Consider the following 16,886-nt stretch of genomic DNA (forward strand, 5'->3'; position numbering starts at 1 on the left):
TTCAAATCCTGCTTCGGGCATGGATGTGTGTGATGTCCTTCAGTTAGTTAGGTTTAAGTAGTTCTAAGTCTAGGGGACTGATGACCTCAGATGTTAAGTCCCATAGTGCTCAGAGCTGTTTAAACCATTTTTTCGTAATTTTACCAGAGAATATTTTAGTATACATGAAGATGTTTGCTAGGGCAATGAACCAGGAGGCCTATTCAAGAAGGATATGTAGGGCGCACTCGACATTTGGTGTGTGAGAAAAAGGGCAGATAGGCAGAACTATGAAAGGCTGACCTATACTGCATGGACAGGAGCATCAAGAAGGGGATTGACCTGTACCATAGGAGGACAGTAATGAGAAAGGGGCACACCTACCAAAACAGAAGGAGAAAGGGTACTCCTAGGACCAACCCATGTAAGGTATAGGTTGTTGTTGTTGTTGTGGTCTTCAGTCCTGAGACTGGTTTGATGCAGCTCTCCATGCTACTCTATCCTGTGCAAGCTTCTTCATCTCCCAGTACCTACTGCAACCTACATCCTTCTGAATCTGCTTAGTGTATTGATCTCTTGGTCTCCCTCTACGATTTTTACCCTCCACGCTGCCCTCCAATGCTAAATTTGTGATCCCTCGATGCCTCAGAACATGTCCTACCAACCGATCCCTTCTTCTAGTCAAGTTGTGCCACAAACTTCTCTTCTCCCCAATCCTATTCAATACCTCCTCATTAGTTACGTGATCTACCCACCTTATCTTCAGCATTCTTCTGTAGCACCACATTTCGAAAGCTTCTATTCTCTTCTTGTCCAAACTAGTTATCGTCCATGTCTCACTTCCATACATGGCTACACTCCATACAAATACTTTCAGAAACGACTTCCTGACACCTAAATCTATATTCGATGTTAACAAATTTCTCTTCTTCAGAAACGCTTTCCTTGCCATTGCCAGTCTACATTTTATATCCTCTCTACTTCGACCATCATCGGTTATTTTACTCCCTAAATAGCAAAACTCCTTTACTACTTTAAGTGTCTCATTTCCTGATCTAATTCCCTCAGCATCACCCGACTTAATTTGACTACATTCCATTATCCTCGTTTTGCTTTTGTTGATGTTCATCTTATATCCTCCTTTCAAGACACTGTCCATTCCGTTCAACTGCTCTTCCAAGTCCTTTGCTGTCTCTGACAGAATTACAATGTCATCGGCGAACCTCAAAGTTTTTACTTCTTCTCCATGAATTTTAATACCTACTCCGAATTTTTCTTTTGTTTCCTTTACTGCTTGCTCAATATACAGATTGAATAACATCGGGGAGAGGCTACAACCCTGTCTCACTCCTTTCCCAACCACTGCTTCCCTTTCATGCCCCTCGACTCTTATAACTGCCATCTGGTTTCTGTACAAATTGTAAATAGCCTTTCGCTCCCTGTATTTTACCCCTACCACCTTCAGAATTTGAAAGAGAGTATTCCAGTCAACATTGTCAAAAGCTTTCTCTAAGTCTACAAATGCTAGAAACGTAGGTTTGCCTTTTCTTAATCTTTCTTCCAAGATAAGTCGTAAGGTCAGTATTGCCTCACGTGTTCCAACATTTCTACGGAATCCAAACTGATCTTCCCCGAGGTCGGCTTCTACTAGTTTTTCCATTCGTCTGTAAAGAATTCCCGTTAGTATTTTGCAGCTGTGACTTATTAAACTGATAGTTCGGTAACTTTCACATCTGTCAACACCTGCTTCCTTTGGGATTGGAATGATTATATTCTTCTTGACGTCTGAGGGTATTTCGCCTGTTTCATACATCTTGCTCACCAGATGGTAGAGTTTTGTCAGGACTGGCTCTCCCAAGGTTGACAGTAGTTCTAATGGAATGTTGTCTACTCCGGGGGCCTTGTTTCGACTCAGGTCTTTCAGGATTCTGTCAAACTCTTCACGCAGTATCGTATCTCCCATTTCATCTTCATCTACATCCTCTTCCATTTCCATAATATTGTCCTCAAGTACATCGCCCTTGTATAGACCCTCTATATACTCCTTCCACCTTTCTGCTTTCCCTTCTTTGCTTAGAACTGGGTTTCCATCTGAGCTCTTGATGTTCATATAAGTGGTTCTCTTATCTCCAAAGATCTCTTTAATTTTCCTGTAGGCAGTATCTATCTTACCCCTAGTGAGACAAGCCTCTACATCCTTACATTTGTCCTCTAGCCATACCTGCTTAGCCATTTTACACTTCCTGTCGATTTCATTTTTGAGACGTTTATATTCCTTTTTGCCTGCTTCATTTACTGCATTTTTATATTTTCTCCTTTCATCAATTAAATTCAATATTTCTTCTGTTATCCAAGGATTTCTATTAGCCCGCATCTTTTTACCTACTTGATCGTCTGCTGCCTTCACCACTTCATCCCTCAGAGCTACCCATTCTTCTTCTACTGTATTTCTTTCCCCCATCCCTGTCAATTGTTCCCTAATGCTCTCCCTGAAACTCTCTACAACCTCTGGTACTTTCAGTTTATCCAGGTCCCATCTCCTTAAATTCCCACATTTTTGCAGTTTCTTCAGTTTCAATCTGCAGTTCATAACCAATAGATTGTGGTCAGAATCTACATCTGCCCCAGGAAATGTCTTACAATTTAATACCTGGTTCCTAAATCTCTGTCTTACCATTATATAATCTATCTGAAACCTGTCAGTATCTCCAGGCTTCTTCCATGTATACAGCCTCCTTTCATGATTCTTGAACCAAGTGTTAGCTATGATTAAGTTATGCTCTGTGCAAAATTCTACAAGGCGGCTTCCTCTTTCATTCCTTCGCCCCAATCCATATTCACCTACTATGTTTCCTTCTCTCCCTTTTCCTACTGACGAATTCCAGTCACCCATCACTATTAAATTTTCGTCTCCCTTCACTACCTGAATAATTTCTTTTATCTCGTCATACATTTCATCTATTTCTTCATCATCTGCAGAGGTAGTTGGCATATAAACTTGTACTACTGTAGTAGGCATGGGCTTTGTGTCTATCTTGGCCACAATAATGTGTTCACTATGCTGTTTGTAGTAGCTAACCCGCACTCCTATTTTTTTATTCATTATTAAACCTACTCCTGCATTACCCCTATTTGATTTTGTATTTATAACCCTGTAATCACCTGACCAAAAGTCTTGTTCCTCCTGCCACCGAACTTCCCTAATTCCCACTATATCTAACTTTAACCTATCCATCTCCCTTTTTAAATTTTCTAACCTACCTGCCCGATTAAGTGATCTGACATTCCACGCTCCGATCCGTAGAACGCCAGTTTTCTTTCTCCTGATAACGACGTCCTCTTGAGTAGTCCCCGCCCGGAGATCCGAATGGGGGACTATTTTACCTCCGGAATATTTTACCCAAGAGGATGCCATCATCATTTAATCATACAGTAGAGCTGCATGTCCTCGGGAAAAATTACGGCTGTAGTTTCCCCTTGCTTTCAGCCGTTCGCAGTACCAGCACAGCAAGGCCGTTTTGGTTAATGTTACAAGGCCAGATCAGTCAATCATCCAGACTGTTGCCCCTGCAACTACTGAAAAGGCTGCTGCCCCTCTTCAGGAACCACATGTTTGTCTGGCCTCTCAACAGATACCAGGTATAGGTACTGTTCCTAAAGGGGAAAAGGGCAGTATTGTGACAGAGGTCACACGTTTAAAGGGATGAGTATGGTGAGTTTGAGTTCTATGCACAAATTAAGTTTCAGGTTTGCAAATATCCAAGAACAGAACACTTTTATTCTACCCTGAGTTCCTCCAGATTGATTACAATAGATAATGAATAAGTACACACTTAGAAAAAGTAGTATGGGAAATAAAAATGAAGCAGCAGAGTACTCATGAGTTATGTACACTTGTAATTTATGATTGTAAGAGAAATAGAAAACAGAGCTAACTCCAATATGGATTGAAAGAGTCATGTATTATAATTGTGGTAAAATGTGCACGGTTATTAGTAGAATGAGACATTGTTAAAAGATAAAGAATTATCTTGTGTAATTGTACATAATGAATATGTATAAAATATCGCGTTTTCGAGCTAAGGGGAGGAATATATAGTGCCTTGAGAATTTCGGTGTAAATTCTAGACACACTTGGCTTTCCCCCGTCTCGAACACCCGATATTTTAAGTATGAAGGTGAGAGAGTGGAGATGTGGGTGTGTCTACCTCGCCGCTGGTTTCTGTGTGTGTGTATGTGTGTGTGTGTGTGTGTGTGTGGGATGGACACATATCAGGAGAATACGCTAATAGTGACGGTCGATCGGTGCGGACAAGTGTTTGCAGCGCGCGCCTGAGAAGCTGTAGGGCCAATACAAGGAGCAAGCATGCTCAATTCCTTGATGGTATAACGATTGTATTGTTGTGAACAAATGAATTATGTATTGAGATAAAGACATTTACATTTGACTTTCAGGTGCTGGACTTGGTTTTATAGTGGTTATTAAACCAAACACGTAATTGTATTTGCTAGTTCCTAAAGGTCCAAGACGGGGTTGACTCGTGAGAGTTGAACGCTTGTGTAAATCTTGTGAAGTTGTTTTATTGTGGAGATGAAAATATAACACAGTTGAACAAAAGTATCCTGAGAGTACAGAATCATTTCAAAAGTAGAAAAGATGTCTATTTTGAAATTCCCTTAACCAGCTAGATTCTTCTGAAAAGAAGAGTTTGTGAAGATTGACGCAGCCATCTGACCTGAGAAGATCGGCTGCACACAATACGTGAGTCAACTGCGAGAGATGTGTGAGTCTTGCACCTCAGTACCACACTGTCTCTCCTGTCGTCCGAAGACCGTTAGAAGGTGTGCACACATGCACCAGCAAAGTTATCAATCTAGTACTGTGGATAGTAAAATTATGTATTTTGAAATGTTGAGGACCATAATTACATGTCTTTTCCTTAAAAATTTAAACATGCTTGTACATTTCTCATATTTTTGTTCTGTTACAGTGTTTTGATATTTCAGTACTATTGGATGAAACAACTTTTGATATAAACACCCTCCCTCCCCACCCGCAAAGAACATGTCCCAAAGAAATCAGGTAAGTTATATCTTTGTAAATAAAGCCTTAGCATTGGTCCAGTGACTGTTATCAAAGACTTTCCTTTTACTAGTCACTGAGCCCAGAGATGTGCTAGCAGAAGTAACAATTTTGGCTGGTAGCTCGTTTGCGCCATAATGAGGAGATGGCTCCAGCTGGAAGAGCTGACCATTTGTTGATGTCATGACATTAAATTGCTTAATGTTCTTCTACACTTTTGCCTGCCTACCCACAAACCAAGCTAGCTGACAGCGACCCTTGTCATTCATATTATGATGTCAATGACAGATTATCAGTAGCTTAATGTGATTTGAGGTGGTGCTACTAGAAACTGACCACGGGAATCTGTATGACTGGAAGTGGAGTGTGCCATACATCTAGTCCTGATGATTATGTTGCGATGAAGTAGACTGAGAACTTGTTTCTCACTTATTCTGCATGTGACTGTTAACTCAGGTGGCTAATATAACTTCTAAGAATGTCACAGTCTTGTGGCCTGTTAACATACAATTGGTCAGAGTGAAAGGAGTTTGATTTCTCCAAAACTGAAGAGTTAGAGGTCAAATGTTTACCTCACAAATCAGAGCATTTTTAATTCGCACAGAGAAGATGAAAAGTCTGAATTTTTAATGTTACGATAATGGGCATTATAATATAGCTCCTTTATTAACCTGCAATGTTCATATCTTATCGGTGTAGATTTCATCTAAGGACTGTGACATAAAGTTCTTATAAACTTGTAATATTTGTTTCAGGTGCAGGCAGATTGAGGATACAGATCTGGTTGTTGCTTTGAGTGCCACAGAACCAGACCCCTTACCACTACTTTCGATAAATCTCTCTTCTTGTGGCAAACTGACAGACACTTCTCTCATTGAGGTGGTGCAGAGATGCCCAAAGCTACAAGAACTGCGCTTATGTGCCTGCCTTACCTTGGAAGAAAATGCACTTCATCCTCTAGCTGGATTGGTATGTTCACAGTTAAAGCACTTTTATGTAAATTTTCCTCCATAATTTCTGTAACATCTGTCATGGACACCAAGGGAATAAGATAGGAGATAGCAGCTGATTTTGAGGAGCTAGTGACATATTAAGAGATGATTTCCTTCAATTATGTGAAAAGTAAAGGTAATGGGATTACATCCTTACATTACTATGAGTCAGTGTGTAAGCAAGTCATGTACTCAGGGAAACACATTATTTTCTGGGGATAATTGACATAAATATGAATAAAATTAGCTGAAATAGCAGATGGATGGTCAACAGTAAGCTCAATGGCGCAATTCTGGTTTTCAGCTTGTTCAAGCCACTTTGTTTGCTCATTGCACCAAGCTGATCTCACTCTTGCTTACAGAGCAATCTATCTCCACAGTTAAAATTTTACACAAATTCACACCCAAACTGTCAGCTCGTAATCCACCCAAAACCTCAGAGAATGCTACAGTGCAGTCTCTCAACACAACCAAGATTTTGTATTGACTTTTGTTGTCTTCATCAACATACAACAAACTCACTTTCTGTCCTAACCTAGATCTTCATCTACACTACAGATCAGTCTATCACCACAAGCAAGGTTTCATATTTTAAATGATAATATGGCATCACTAGTAACAGTTTGATGATAACAGGTAAGTACAAAATTACTTTATTAATAACAAAACATAAGGTCTCCATCTTGAGATACATTATGTGGTAAATAGACAATAAAACCTGCCAGGATAGTTGAGGTAACTCTATTTTGTTTTCTCCAATATCAGTTATTTTATCAAACCACTGCGCAGTGGTTAACACACCGGCCTAGTAAGCAGGATATCCTGCTTTCAAATCCCGGTCCGGTACACATTTTCACTCATCGCCACTTATTACACTAAAGTCCCAATCCAGCTGATGGCAGTGATTCCCTGACAGCAGTGATCTCCTCCCCTCCCTTTCCTTTCATTTCTTCCTCTCTCTACCTTCAATTTACTTATAATGTATCACAGCTGCAGATTCTGCTTGGTGTATGTTCTTTCAGACATGTCCAAAGAACACACACCACACATTCATGTAATTGATTCACCTAGCTGGGCAATGGATTCAGCTTCTTCAGTGTGACTGCACAAATATGTCCAACCTCCTGCAGGAATCTCAGAGAAGCGAACATGGAGGAAATGGGACTGTGGATAGGTTGTGCTCAGTGAGAGTCTGAATTGGCCATGAGGTGTACCGAGATAGTCTGCACAGTTGCAGTAACGCTGTAGCCTGGGTGGCGCAGTGGTTAATGCACCAGCCTAATAAGTAGGAAATCCCAGGTTTGAATCTCGGTCCAGTACAGGTTTTCACTAATCGCTGCTGATTCTGCATAATGTCCTGATCCAACTCACAGCAGTGATCCCCTTCTTTTCCTTTCCTTTCTCCCCCTCTCCACCTTCAGTTTACATATAAGAAATACTTTACATATAAGAAACGCTTCCAATGGGCATTATTCTGCCAAATTTGTGAAGTGTGCAATTTTTCCTGGGGTATATATTTTTGAAACGTATCAAAATTGTATAGTCCCTTTTCCTGGTCTGTACCTGAGTCAACCAAGAACAGTGCCTTAGCATCTGGTATTCCTACTACTTTAAAAACTCCCCAATACCATGGAAAGACCTTACTTGTCTCTTTATTTACATTAGAACTATGATGGACACCTTTTACTAAAGCTAAGTCATCTACACTAAATGCAGGTACATCTGCCGTATTTTTAAACTTAAACACTTTTACTTAGTGTGATTCCTGTTATGGCTTCTCTGAATATCCTAAATACTTCAGTCTCATTAGATGCCGCTCTATGTACTTCTTGCAACTAATCCAAGAACTATTATAATGTTTTGGGTTAATTAACTCGATCTTCAGAATGGGACTTTCCCTATTTGCTGCATCGCAGATCAAACAACTCAGCATGAAATCTATCTTTATTGGATCCTCCCATCTTTTTGGTAATGATCTGGAGAACACCCATAAAGATGTATTGGATGCACCTTCCCATCCATTTTGAACTTTGGAAACTGTTCAGAAAAATTTATTCCATTTTCATTTGATTATCTTTAAAAAACTCATGAGGTACACCAACATTATTATTAGTCTCATTCGTTCTAAATTCTATTTTTGCATTTTCTGAGATGTCCCACAATTTCTGTATTTCCTTTCTGTGGTCTACAGTATCTCCCACAGAATTGATTGTAATACTAATAGATGCAACCGTATAGTCTGCATTATTGGGTCACCATTGGCATACTGTGCTTGCGGCTGCAGTGCAAGTAGTTCAGCGGGCTTGGCTGCTGGGTGTAGCTTCATGCATGCTCAGTTTATCTTTTTGTGTCACAAAAACAATTATAAAGAAATTAAGATTCTACATAAGCAGATATAATGTTAATAAATAATATAATAAAAACAGAGCAGGAACAATACAAAGTGTATCATAATTAATGGCCTAAATGCATACAGTTAAAAGTACACAATACTAGAAGTGAAAAAGTCCAGTAAACATGGGCTCTAAAATGCATACCTTAAGATGCATGATCACGTGTTCAATAGAAAAGCCATGTTTCACAGCAGTGAAGATGAACAAGTGTTCACAGCTCTTAAGGTATGCTTTTCAGAGCTCATGTTTACTAGATAATTTTCTCATAGTTTGGTTCATACTACCTCCTCCCAAAATATGGAAAACTAAGATTGCATTTGGAGAGGTTTGTTTCACAGTATTAAAGATGACTTAGTGCTTGTAGCTCTTAAGGTATGGATTTTAGAGCCATGTTTATTAGACCTTTTCTCTAGTATCATGTACTTTCAAATGTATGCATTTATGCCATTAATTATGATAAACCCTGTATAAATAGGCTTATCATAAAATACTACTTACAGTTTAAAATGACAGCTGTAGGTATTCATGTACATACTATATTATGAAGTGTTTCATTTGTATCTGATGACAATCGAATAAATTGAAACCAGTCACAGAATAAAGAAAAATTTTGTGTCCAAAGATTGTTTTGGATGCTATGAATTCTTAAACATTGGGTCACTGCATACTTTAGGAAGATCATCAATGATGCATCTGATATCTATTGAGACCATTGTGGGTTGTCAGAGTTAAAGATTCTTATCAAGGAATATAACTTTCTCTATGCTATAAACTACAGTTAATTTTAAAGAAGTTGGGTTTAATTAGAGCTGGATGATTTGAAAGTTTCCAGCTGATTTACCAGTTGAAGTTTTAGGTTTATGCCAAGTAGATGCAGACGTGTTGCTGATATTTGCTTACACTCCAGAGAAACAAATTTTCATCATGAGCCAGTTTGATATACGTTGTCAGATAAAAGCTTCCTCTAGACTTTTCCATGCATTATGATCTTCAGCAATACACACCTATGTCATTGCTTCAAGTTTTTTAGTATTACCTTCTCATCTTCTGTGGAGTTGTCATCTCAGTTTTTCCTGGCCTCATGCTTGTTAAATAGAAGACGAGGAAGTGCAGTTTTGCTGAATACTCAAGTCAGCTTTGCGTTGGGCACATATATTTTATATTGGTATATTTATAGTTGTTTGAGAATGTATTTCTTGAAATCTTTGACTTTGATTTAGCTTTATTTAAAAGCTATGATGTAAAATATTCAGCCATTTCATTTTTAGTCATTACTCTTGATTAATTAGTGATTTCCATGTCATAACCATCTGTCTTACCATCAGTTAGTGTAACTCAAGTAACTGGTGGGTGATGTGGCTGAACATTTGCTGCTGTGTTGACTCATGAAAATCTGTCATTTGTTTTGTTACACTTTGAGACCATACTAGTTTCAGTTGTTTTTTTTATTTATTTGCAAATACTACTACTTACTATGAAATAACTCAATTAATTCAGTGAGATTGTGACCTTATATAAAGGAGTCACAGTAGAATTGTGAAAGGGACAAATACCATGTCACTCCCTCCCCCCCTCCCCCTCCCCGGGAAATTATTTATGGGAATTAATCAAAGGGATACATCAGTATAATACAAATGTTGTTGGAAAGTTCCTGTAGAATGTAATAGTGCTTTTTGGTGAGTGGTCTTCTTTAATCCTAAAGTATTTATGGTAAGTATAATACAAGGATGTTGTGTAGAAGAATTATGAGGAAGCACAGGGAGGATACCACACAGATCTGACATAAGAAATAAATATCTCGTAAAATTGGGTGTTCTGCTGGTGGTTTGCGCCTTCCTAATACAATATTTCAACATCATTACTTGGCGTCTTGGTCAGGTGTTTGCTGGGAGTGGTTGCTTCGCTGACTGGGTCCCATATTTGTCTCCAAGCATTCCTTCTTCCATCCGCACCAGTTATCACGTAATTTTTTTTTGTTTTGAATGAATTAAATTGAATACTGCTTCATACAATGATAACTGTGCCATTCCAGAATGAGATTTTCACTCTGCAGCGGAGTGTGCACTGTTATGAAACTTCCTGGCAGATTAAAACTGTGTCCCAGACGGGTCGTGAGTCATGCTTGGGCAGCTCAGTTGGTAGAGCACTTGCCCGCAAAAGGCAAAGGTCCCGAGTTCGAGTCTTGGTCCGGCACACAGTTTTAATCTGCCAGGAAGTTTCAACTGTGCCATTATCCCCATTGTATGAAATGGTTTTGAAAGTACTCTTTTATGTTTGTTAAAAGCCACAGCTAATTTTTCTCAGGGCGCTATCGCCAGAAATATCATACTTATCCCGATGTGAAGACATCCATCTTACGATGGATTAAAAATCTTTTTTTTAATATTACATGATAATCCATTTAAATAATGCAAACAATGCTTAATTATTCTTTCTGTGAGGCTGGATGCTCCAGGATAGCTGCCTATGTGCAGTGGCTGCAAGCATTTATAGATATTAATTACTATTAATAAAAAAAACTGTACTTCTGGTCTAATATGAATTGGAAAATATTACAAGATGCTGTTTTCAATTTATTGAGATTATTCTTTTTAATACTTTTAGCATTAAATGACTGTTAAAGGAACTTACATAATTTTTGTCACCAATGGCGTTGCTACAATAATGAGCCTACACAAAATGGCCAAGGCAACATTTAATTATTACGTGCTGAATCATATGCAGGATAGGTACTTGCTACTGAAGAAAAAAAATTATTAATTTCATATATATTCAACAAAATTCTATTACTATTACACATAATTGTATCAGTTACAGACCGTGAATAATTAGCATCAGTCAGCTAGAACATCAGAATCAGTAAGATAATGAAACAAATAAATTTGCTCATTCTTCTTGTACAAAGGGACAAAGATAATAATAATTGCTGTTCTAAGAATGCTTCTCCATTGTTGAGTATCAACGACTGATTTATACTCTTTTTCTTTATCGAAGGCTGTGCTATACTAATGTGGTGGTCCCCTACGGTGGTGGCCATCCCATGGCATTCTGTATTAGGTACATGCTCACCACACGCATTCCTAGCTGTCATGACACTGTAGATGTTCCTTCTGCTGTTCAAGGATTTCTCTCATGGCCATGGCATACTCCTGGCATTCTGAATTCGGTACGTACCTATGAGCTGTGCTTCCTGTGGCATCAGGCTGCTTTTGGAGTTGCATATTATGTCCACATACACTACAGCATTCTCATATGGTGGAAGCCGCCATCTAGTCGTAGGTTGTGCGGTGCCTGAAGTTTCAGTAACTGCTGTGGCTGTCCCCCAAGGAGGTTGTTAGTTCCTGGTGCTCCATATGAGGTCTGATCCTGTTGATTACACTCTTGGTCGTCTGAGGTTCATTACCAGAGAAGGGAACATTTTTATGGCGTTTCTGTAATAGTTCCAATGTCAGACTCCACACTGTACTGAACTGGTATCCTGCTTTCCAGTTGATCAGATTGTCCACCAGCTTGATTTCAATAGATTCATTGATGACACTATTCCAGAATGTGGGGATTTGAGCCAGGATCTTGGTTTTGTCATAATTCATGGTGTTTTCAAGTTCCAGGCAATGTTCTGCTATTGTTGATTGAGTGACCTGTCGTAGTCTGTTATGCCTTTGGTGTTCCTTGCATCTTATGTCCATTGTTCTGGTGGATTGACTGATGTAAGACATACCGTATTTACAATATATATATGGTAAATTGCAGGATGTCTTATCCTCAGATCATTCTTGGCTGTTCCAAGGAGCACCACAGTGTTGGGCATGTAGAACACACTTTTGGTTTTGTATTTCTTCAGGATTTTTCTGATCATTTCACAAGATAAGTCCTGCATACAGTACAAAGATTACCTTCATGGTCTCTTCTTCTTGTTCCTTTTCCATTGTATCAGGCCATCTAATGGGATGTAACAGTTTTTGGATGTACCCGATTCAAAAACCATTGTCTGTGATCACTTGTTGTAGATTTTCTAACTTCGTTGTCAAGCTGTCTGGGTTGGAGTGTGTCTTGCCTCAGTGTACAAGTGTTCTGAGCACCCCGTTCTTCTGTGCTAGATGTGTGTTTGATGCATGGCACCAGCGACCATGATGTAGTGTCCATCCGTTCGCAGTTCTCTGGTGCTAAGTTGTTTGTCAAATCCAGATGTAGATGTAGTAGCTTCCTGGAGTTGATATCCAGTCTATGCTGCATGTCACGGATTCTTTCCTTTACCAGAGCAATACTGGCACAATATTTGATCCTGTTAGCCACCTTAAATGTGATATGGTGTTTAATTTTGGCAAATACAGTCACCACGTCTCATTCTCTGCATCTGAGAAGGAAGCTGAGTAAGCTCACCATCCTCTCTTTGCACGTTATGGCTTGGCCAGTAGCTTCTTCTTCATATACTTTGTGAATGAGGTATGTCTTACATCAGTCAAACCACCAGAACAGTGGACATACAATGCATGGAACACCAAACAAAAACATACCAGGCTACAACACACCACTAAATCAGGCAATAGCAAAACATTGCCTGGAACTTGAACACACCATAAATTATGACAAAACTAGATTTCTAGCTCAAATCCCCAGATTCTGAGACAGTGTCATCAATGAATCTATTGAAAACAATATGTCAGAAAACCTGATCAGTTGGAAAGCAGGATACCAGCTCAGTACATTGTGCAATTTGCTGTGGAACTACTGCAGAAGTGACAGCAAGAAGTTCCTTTCTCCAGTAATGAATCTCATTACAGGATTAGACCTTGTACAGAACACCAAGCAGCAACTATCTCTTCAGGAGACAACCACAGCAGCTACGCACAAGATAGGAAACGACATCAACCACCTGAAACCTCAGACACCACACAGTCTGAGAACAGACCTAATACGAAACACCGAATGGCGGCTACTGCCATAAGAGATTGCTGCAGCATGTGCAGACATAATATGCAACTCTGAAAGCAGCTGATGCCACAGGAAGCCCTACTCGCAGGTGCATACTGAATTGAGAATGTCAGTAGGATGATTTGGCCATGAGAGAACACTGTAGCGATTGTAAACAACAGAAGGAATGTGTACAGTGTCGCGATAGTAGTAGGAATGCGTGTGAATGGAAGAGGAGATGCATAGAGACGGATACCTCTGCAAGAAACAGCCACAGGGTGTATGTACAGCATAGGGAATGCTGCCCAGATGTAAATATAAAACCCAGCCAGCAAAGTGACAAATCTCAGTAAGCACCTTACGAAGACGCTGAGCTACAACATTAACCTATCATGTTGGTAAGATGCAGACCACTGGCAGCACACCCAAGATGATAACAAATCGCTGGGAAAATTTGAGAAATTATAAGCAGCAAAGCACCAAACAAATTATTATTGGACATATAAATGGTTCATGCATGTGGGCCTCATCCAAGTTGTTTTGCTGTGAACAACTGATGAATTCTGAAAAGGAATTGACAGTTTTGAAAACTATCACATTTTATTAGTATGTTCTGTTTATTTCTTGCAACTTTTTAATCACTGAAAATTGTACCCTGTAGTGTGATTATACTTATTCTATTGATTCTGTTTTTCTTGTCACGTAGAAATATGATTTACAATGTTCTTCCAGACCGATTTGCGAGTACTAGATGTGTCAAGATGTTACAACATCAAGGAATGGTGGAAACCACTGCTGGAGCTTCATCAATTAAGATGGATCGATGTAAGCTATTTGACTGTTGTTCCTGACCGCTTAGAACAGATCATCAAGCAAAATAAATTCCTACGTTACATAGGACTGCAGTTTTGCAATGGATTCGATGAGGTAACATGTGAAAGAGTGCTTAAGGCAAATCCACAATTGGAGCTCAACTACGATACTGAATACATTAAGCAGAAGTGGCAGCAAGCAGCCAAATGAATAAACTGTTTCACTATTGGATTGATGAAATCCATGAATTCTAAAAGCGATCCAAAGTTCGTTCTTATTAAGAACGATGTCGGCATTATCTGTCAAGTTCATGAACAATAAAAATGAATAATTATTTATTACCCAGTATTCATATAAATTTATGTGACAATCCCATACACTAATTAATGGGCTGTGTGTGAAAGCAAGGACTGAAATTGAGCAGTGAGCCATTATTTTTGTATTGTCTTTTTTGTAACGAAAATAAAAATATGTATTGCTTGTCTATATTTTGACACCTGTTTTACTGAAAGGGAGAGATTGAGTATATGTGGCTGTGAATTGTTGATATATCTATTCTGCTTGCACTATTGTAAAAACTTCTTTTTTATCTTATTTTGTAAGGTTCTGAATAAATCAGTGTAATGAACAAAAGCCTTTAAAATAAATGTGCATTGTGCAGATCCAAAGTGTAATGCATTTTAAGATTTTAGCAATACAATAGTTAAACTAAGGTAAAGCTGTTCTGAACCTAAAGGTTGGTTTGATTGTTCTCTTGGAGGAGCTATGCCCCTGCTTTCTTCAGACTTGTAGGATCTACATTTAACATGGGCTCCATATGATTGTGTAGTTAGATACATTTCCCACTTAAAAACCTATGCTGAAAAATGGAAAAATCTGAGAATTTAACACTAGAGCTTTGAATTTTTAGTCTGACACCTCTCCAATCAGCTAAATGGAAGAAGTAAAGGGCACTTTTTATTTTGAGAAGGAAAGTTTCTATTCACCCTAAAGTGGAGATGCTGAGTCACAGATAGGCAATCAACCCAGCTATTCATTTTAATTACTTTTTTTAATTTATTGAATATACAGGTATCTTTGTATATTAGCATAATCAACTATATTATTTATTACGTTAATGTGTTACAGTACTTTTTGTATAGCTGAGTCCAAAATTCCATACGTTCACTAAATAGTCCATGTTTTATTGACAGCTCAGAATCTATGCAAATGTAACTCTGATCTTCATGTGAGTATCGTGGCCACAATACTGGTACTTGCTCACTCTTGTTGGGTGTTGGATTCCTGAAAGTAGAAAATTGTTTACTGTAGTAAGGCAATCAAAGTGAGACAGGAAGCATTTGTCATCTAATATTTTGTTAGAAAGTATTTCATTGCTGAGTTCCATCACTGAGATTTTCTTTGCCCCCTCCCCCATGGAAAAGGTATTTTTGAACTTATTTAATTTCTCACCAATATTATTTTGTCAACTGTTGTCACTAAAACAGGATAGCAAAACCCTATGTTTCTAATATTTTACCTCAATCACAACAGGCAAAATGTGATATGGGTCCTTGAACATTGCATCCAGTCGTCTCCCCAACCCCCTCTTTCAGATCTGATTTAATCATGGATACACCTCCTTTCACAGTGATTTATTAATTTACCATCCCAAAAAATGGTGCAGCTGCTGCAGCAAAGGGTATTTCTGGGCTTAGGACACTAAGGCTCAAACTTAAGAGTGTTGTATCATTGTTTTCAATGATCCCAAATGACTTCATGCCTCTTGGGTAATTTAAGAAAATCAATGCCATTGTATGGTTACCAACAACTTTAGAGTGTCTACGATTCTGGAAGAGCAGAGAATATGTAAGTTGGGTTTGGCTGTTTTGGGGGAAGAGACCAAACTGTGAGGTCATCGGTCTCATCGGATTAGGTAAGGAAGTCGGCTGTGCCCTTTCAAAGGAACGATCCCGGCATTTGCGTGGAGCGATTTAGGGAAATCACAGAAAAAATATGTAAGTCTAATGTACTATGAAGAGCTGCTGCCACGTGTAAAATAGCAGCTCTTAGGCCTCAGTGCAGATGCTAGGTATGAACTGGTCCTGTAAGTACCTGTGAACAGTCTAATCCTCTCATGGGGGAATAGTATTTGATGGTCTCATGATAAGTAGGTCTAGCTGATCCATACACTGTGCATCAATAATCTTGCCAGTATCACAAAAAAGCTTTAATCATTAGGAGCAGGTGTATCGTGCGTGCTCCCTAGACCTATGACTAAAGCACTTTAAAATGTCTTCAGAGTCCCTGCTGTTAGATCTGTTACACATAATAACTATGACAGATTAGAATGGAAGACAAAACTTACAAATCACATGGATCTTTAAACACATAGAATGGTATTGCTTATTTGCAAGTCAGGTAATGTAAATTTTCAGAATCTGTTTGTCCCACTCCTAAATGTGAATTGAAACTGGTCAGTAGGTGTTTTAGAAGGAACACAGCTAGAAAAATCATCCGCATATAAGTAGAATTGCATATGACTCTTTAACATACAGATTATGCCATTAAAGGCAGTAGCAAAGAGGGGAATATTCTTAAACTAAAATCTGGCAGAACTTCACCTACTTGGTATCTAAAATAAAGTGTGCCACTGACCATGGAAGACGCAATAGTGGTACTGTCAAAGTATATTTTGCCTCTTAGTAATGCCATATACTTTTATGACCTTGAAAA

At 38.8% G+C, this 16,886-nt stretch overlaps 2 protein-coding genes across 3 annotated transcripts in view; one reads left to right on the plus strand and one right to left on the minus strand.

Annotated features, from left to right (window-relative positions):
* Positions 1–14,839, plus strand: part of LOC126162504 (dynein regulatory complex subunit 6-like) — a 58,290-nt gene extending 43,451 nt beyond the window's left edge. Inside the window, exons 4-5 of the mRNA XM_049919051.1 lie at positions 5,818–6,031; positions 14,091–14,839. Coding sequence (XP_049775008.1) covers positions 5,818–6,031; positions 14,091–14,381 — 505 coding nt within the window. The 3' untranslated portion in view covers positions 14,382–14,839. The remainder of the gene's footprint in view (positions 1–5,817; positions 6,032–14,090) is intronic.
* A 364-nt stretch (positions 14,840–15,203) lies between these two features.
* The window catches only part of LOC126162505 (venom carboxylesterase-6-like), a 189,550-nt gene continuing 187,867 nt past the window's right edge, over positions 15,204–16,886 (minus strand). For both annotated transcript variants that reach the window (XM_049919052.1, XM_049919053.1), the window contains exon 10: positions 15,204–15,455. In XM_049919052.1, coding sequence (XP_049775009.1) covers positions 15,281–15,455 — 175 coding nt within the window. In that variant the 3' untranslated portion in view covers positions 15,204–15,280. The remainder of the gene's footprint in view (positions 15,456–16,886) is intronic.

This window comes from Schistocerca cancellata, chromosome 2 (assembly GCF_023864275.1).
Source record: "Schistocerca cancellata isolate TAMUIC-IGC-003103 chromosome 2, iqSchCanc2.1, whole genome shotgun sequence".
Lineage (NCBI taxonomy): Eukaryota > Metazoa > Arthropoda > Insecta > Orthoptera > Acrididae > Schistocerca > Schistocerca cancellata.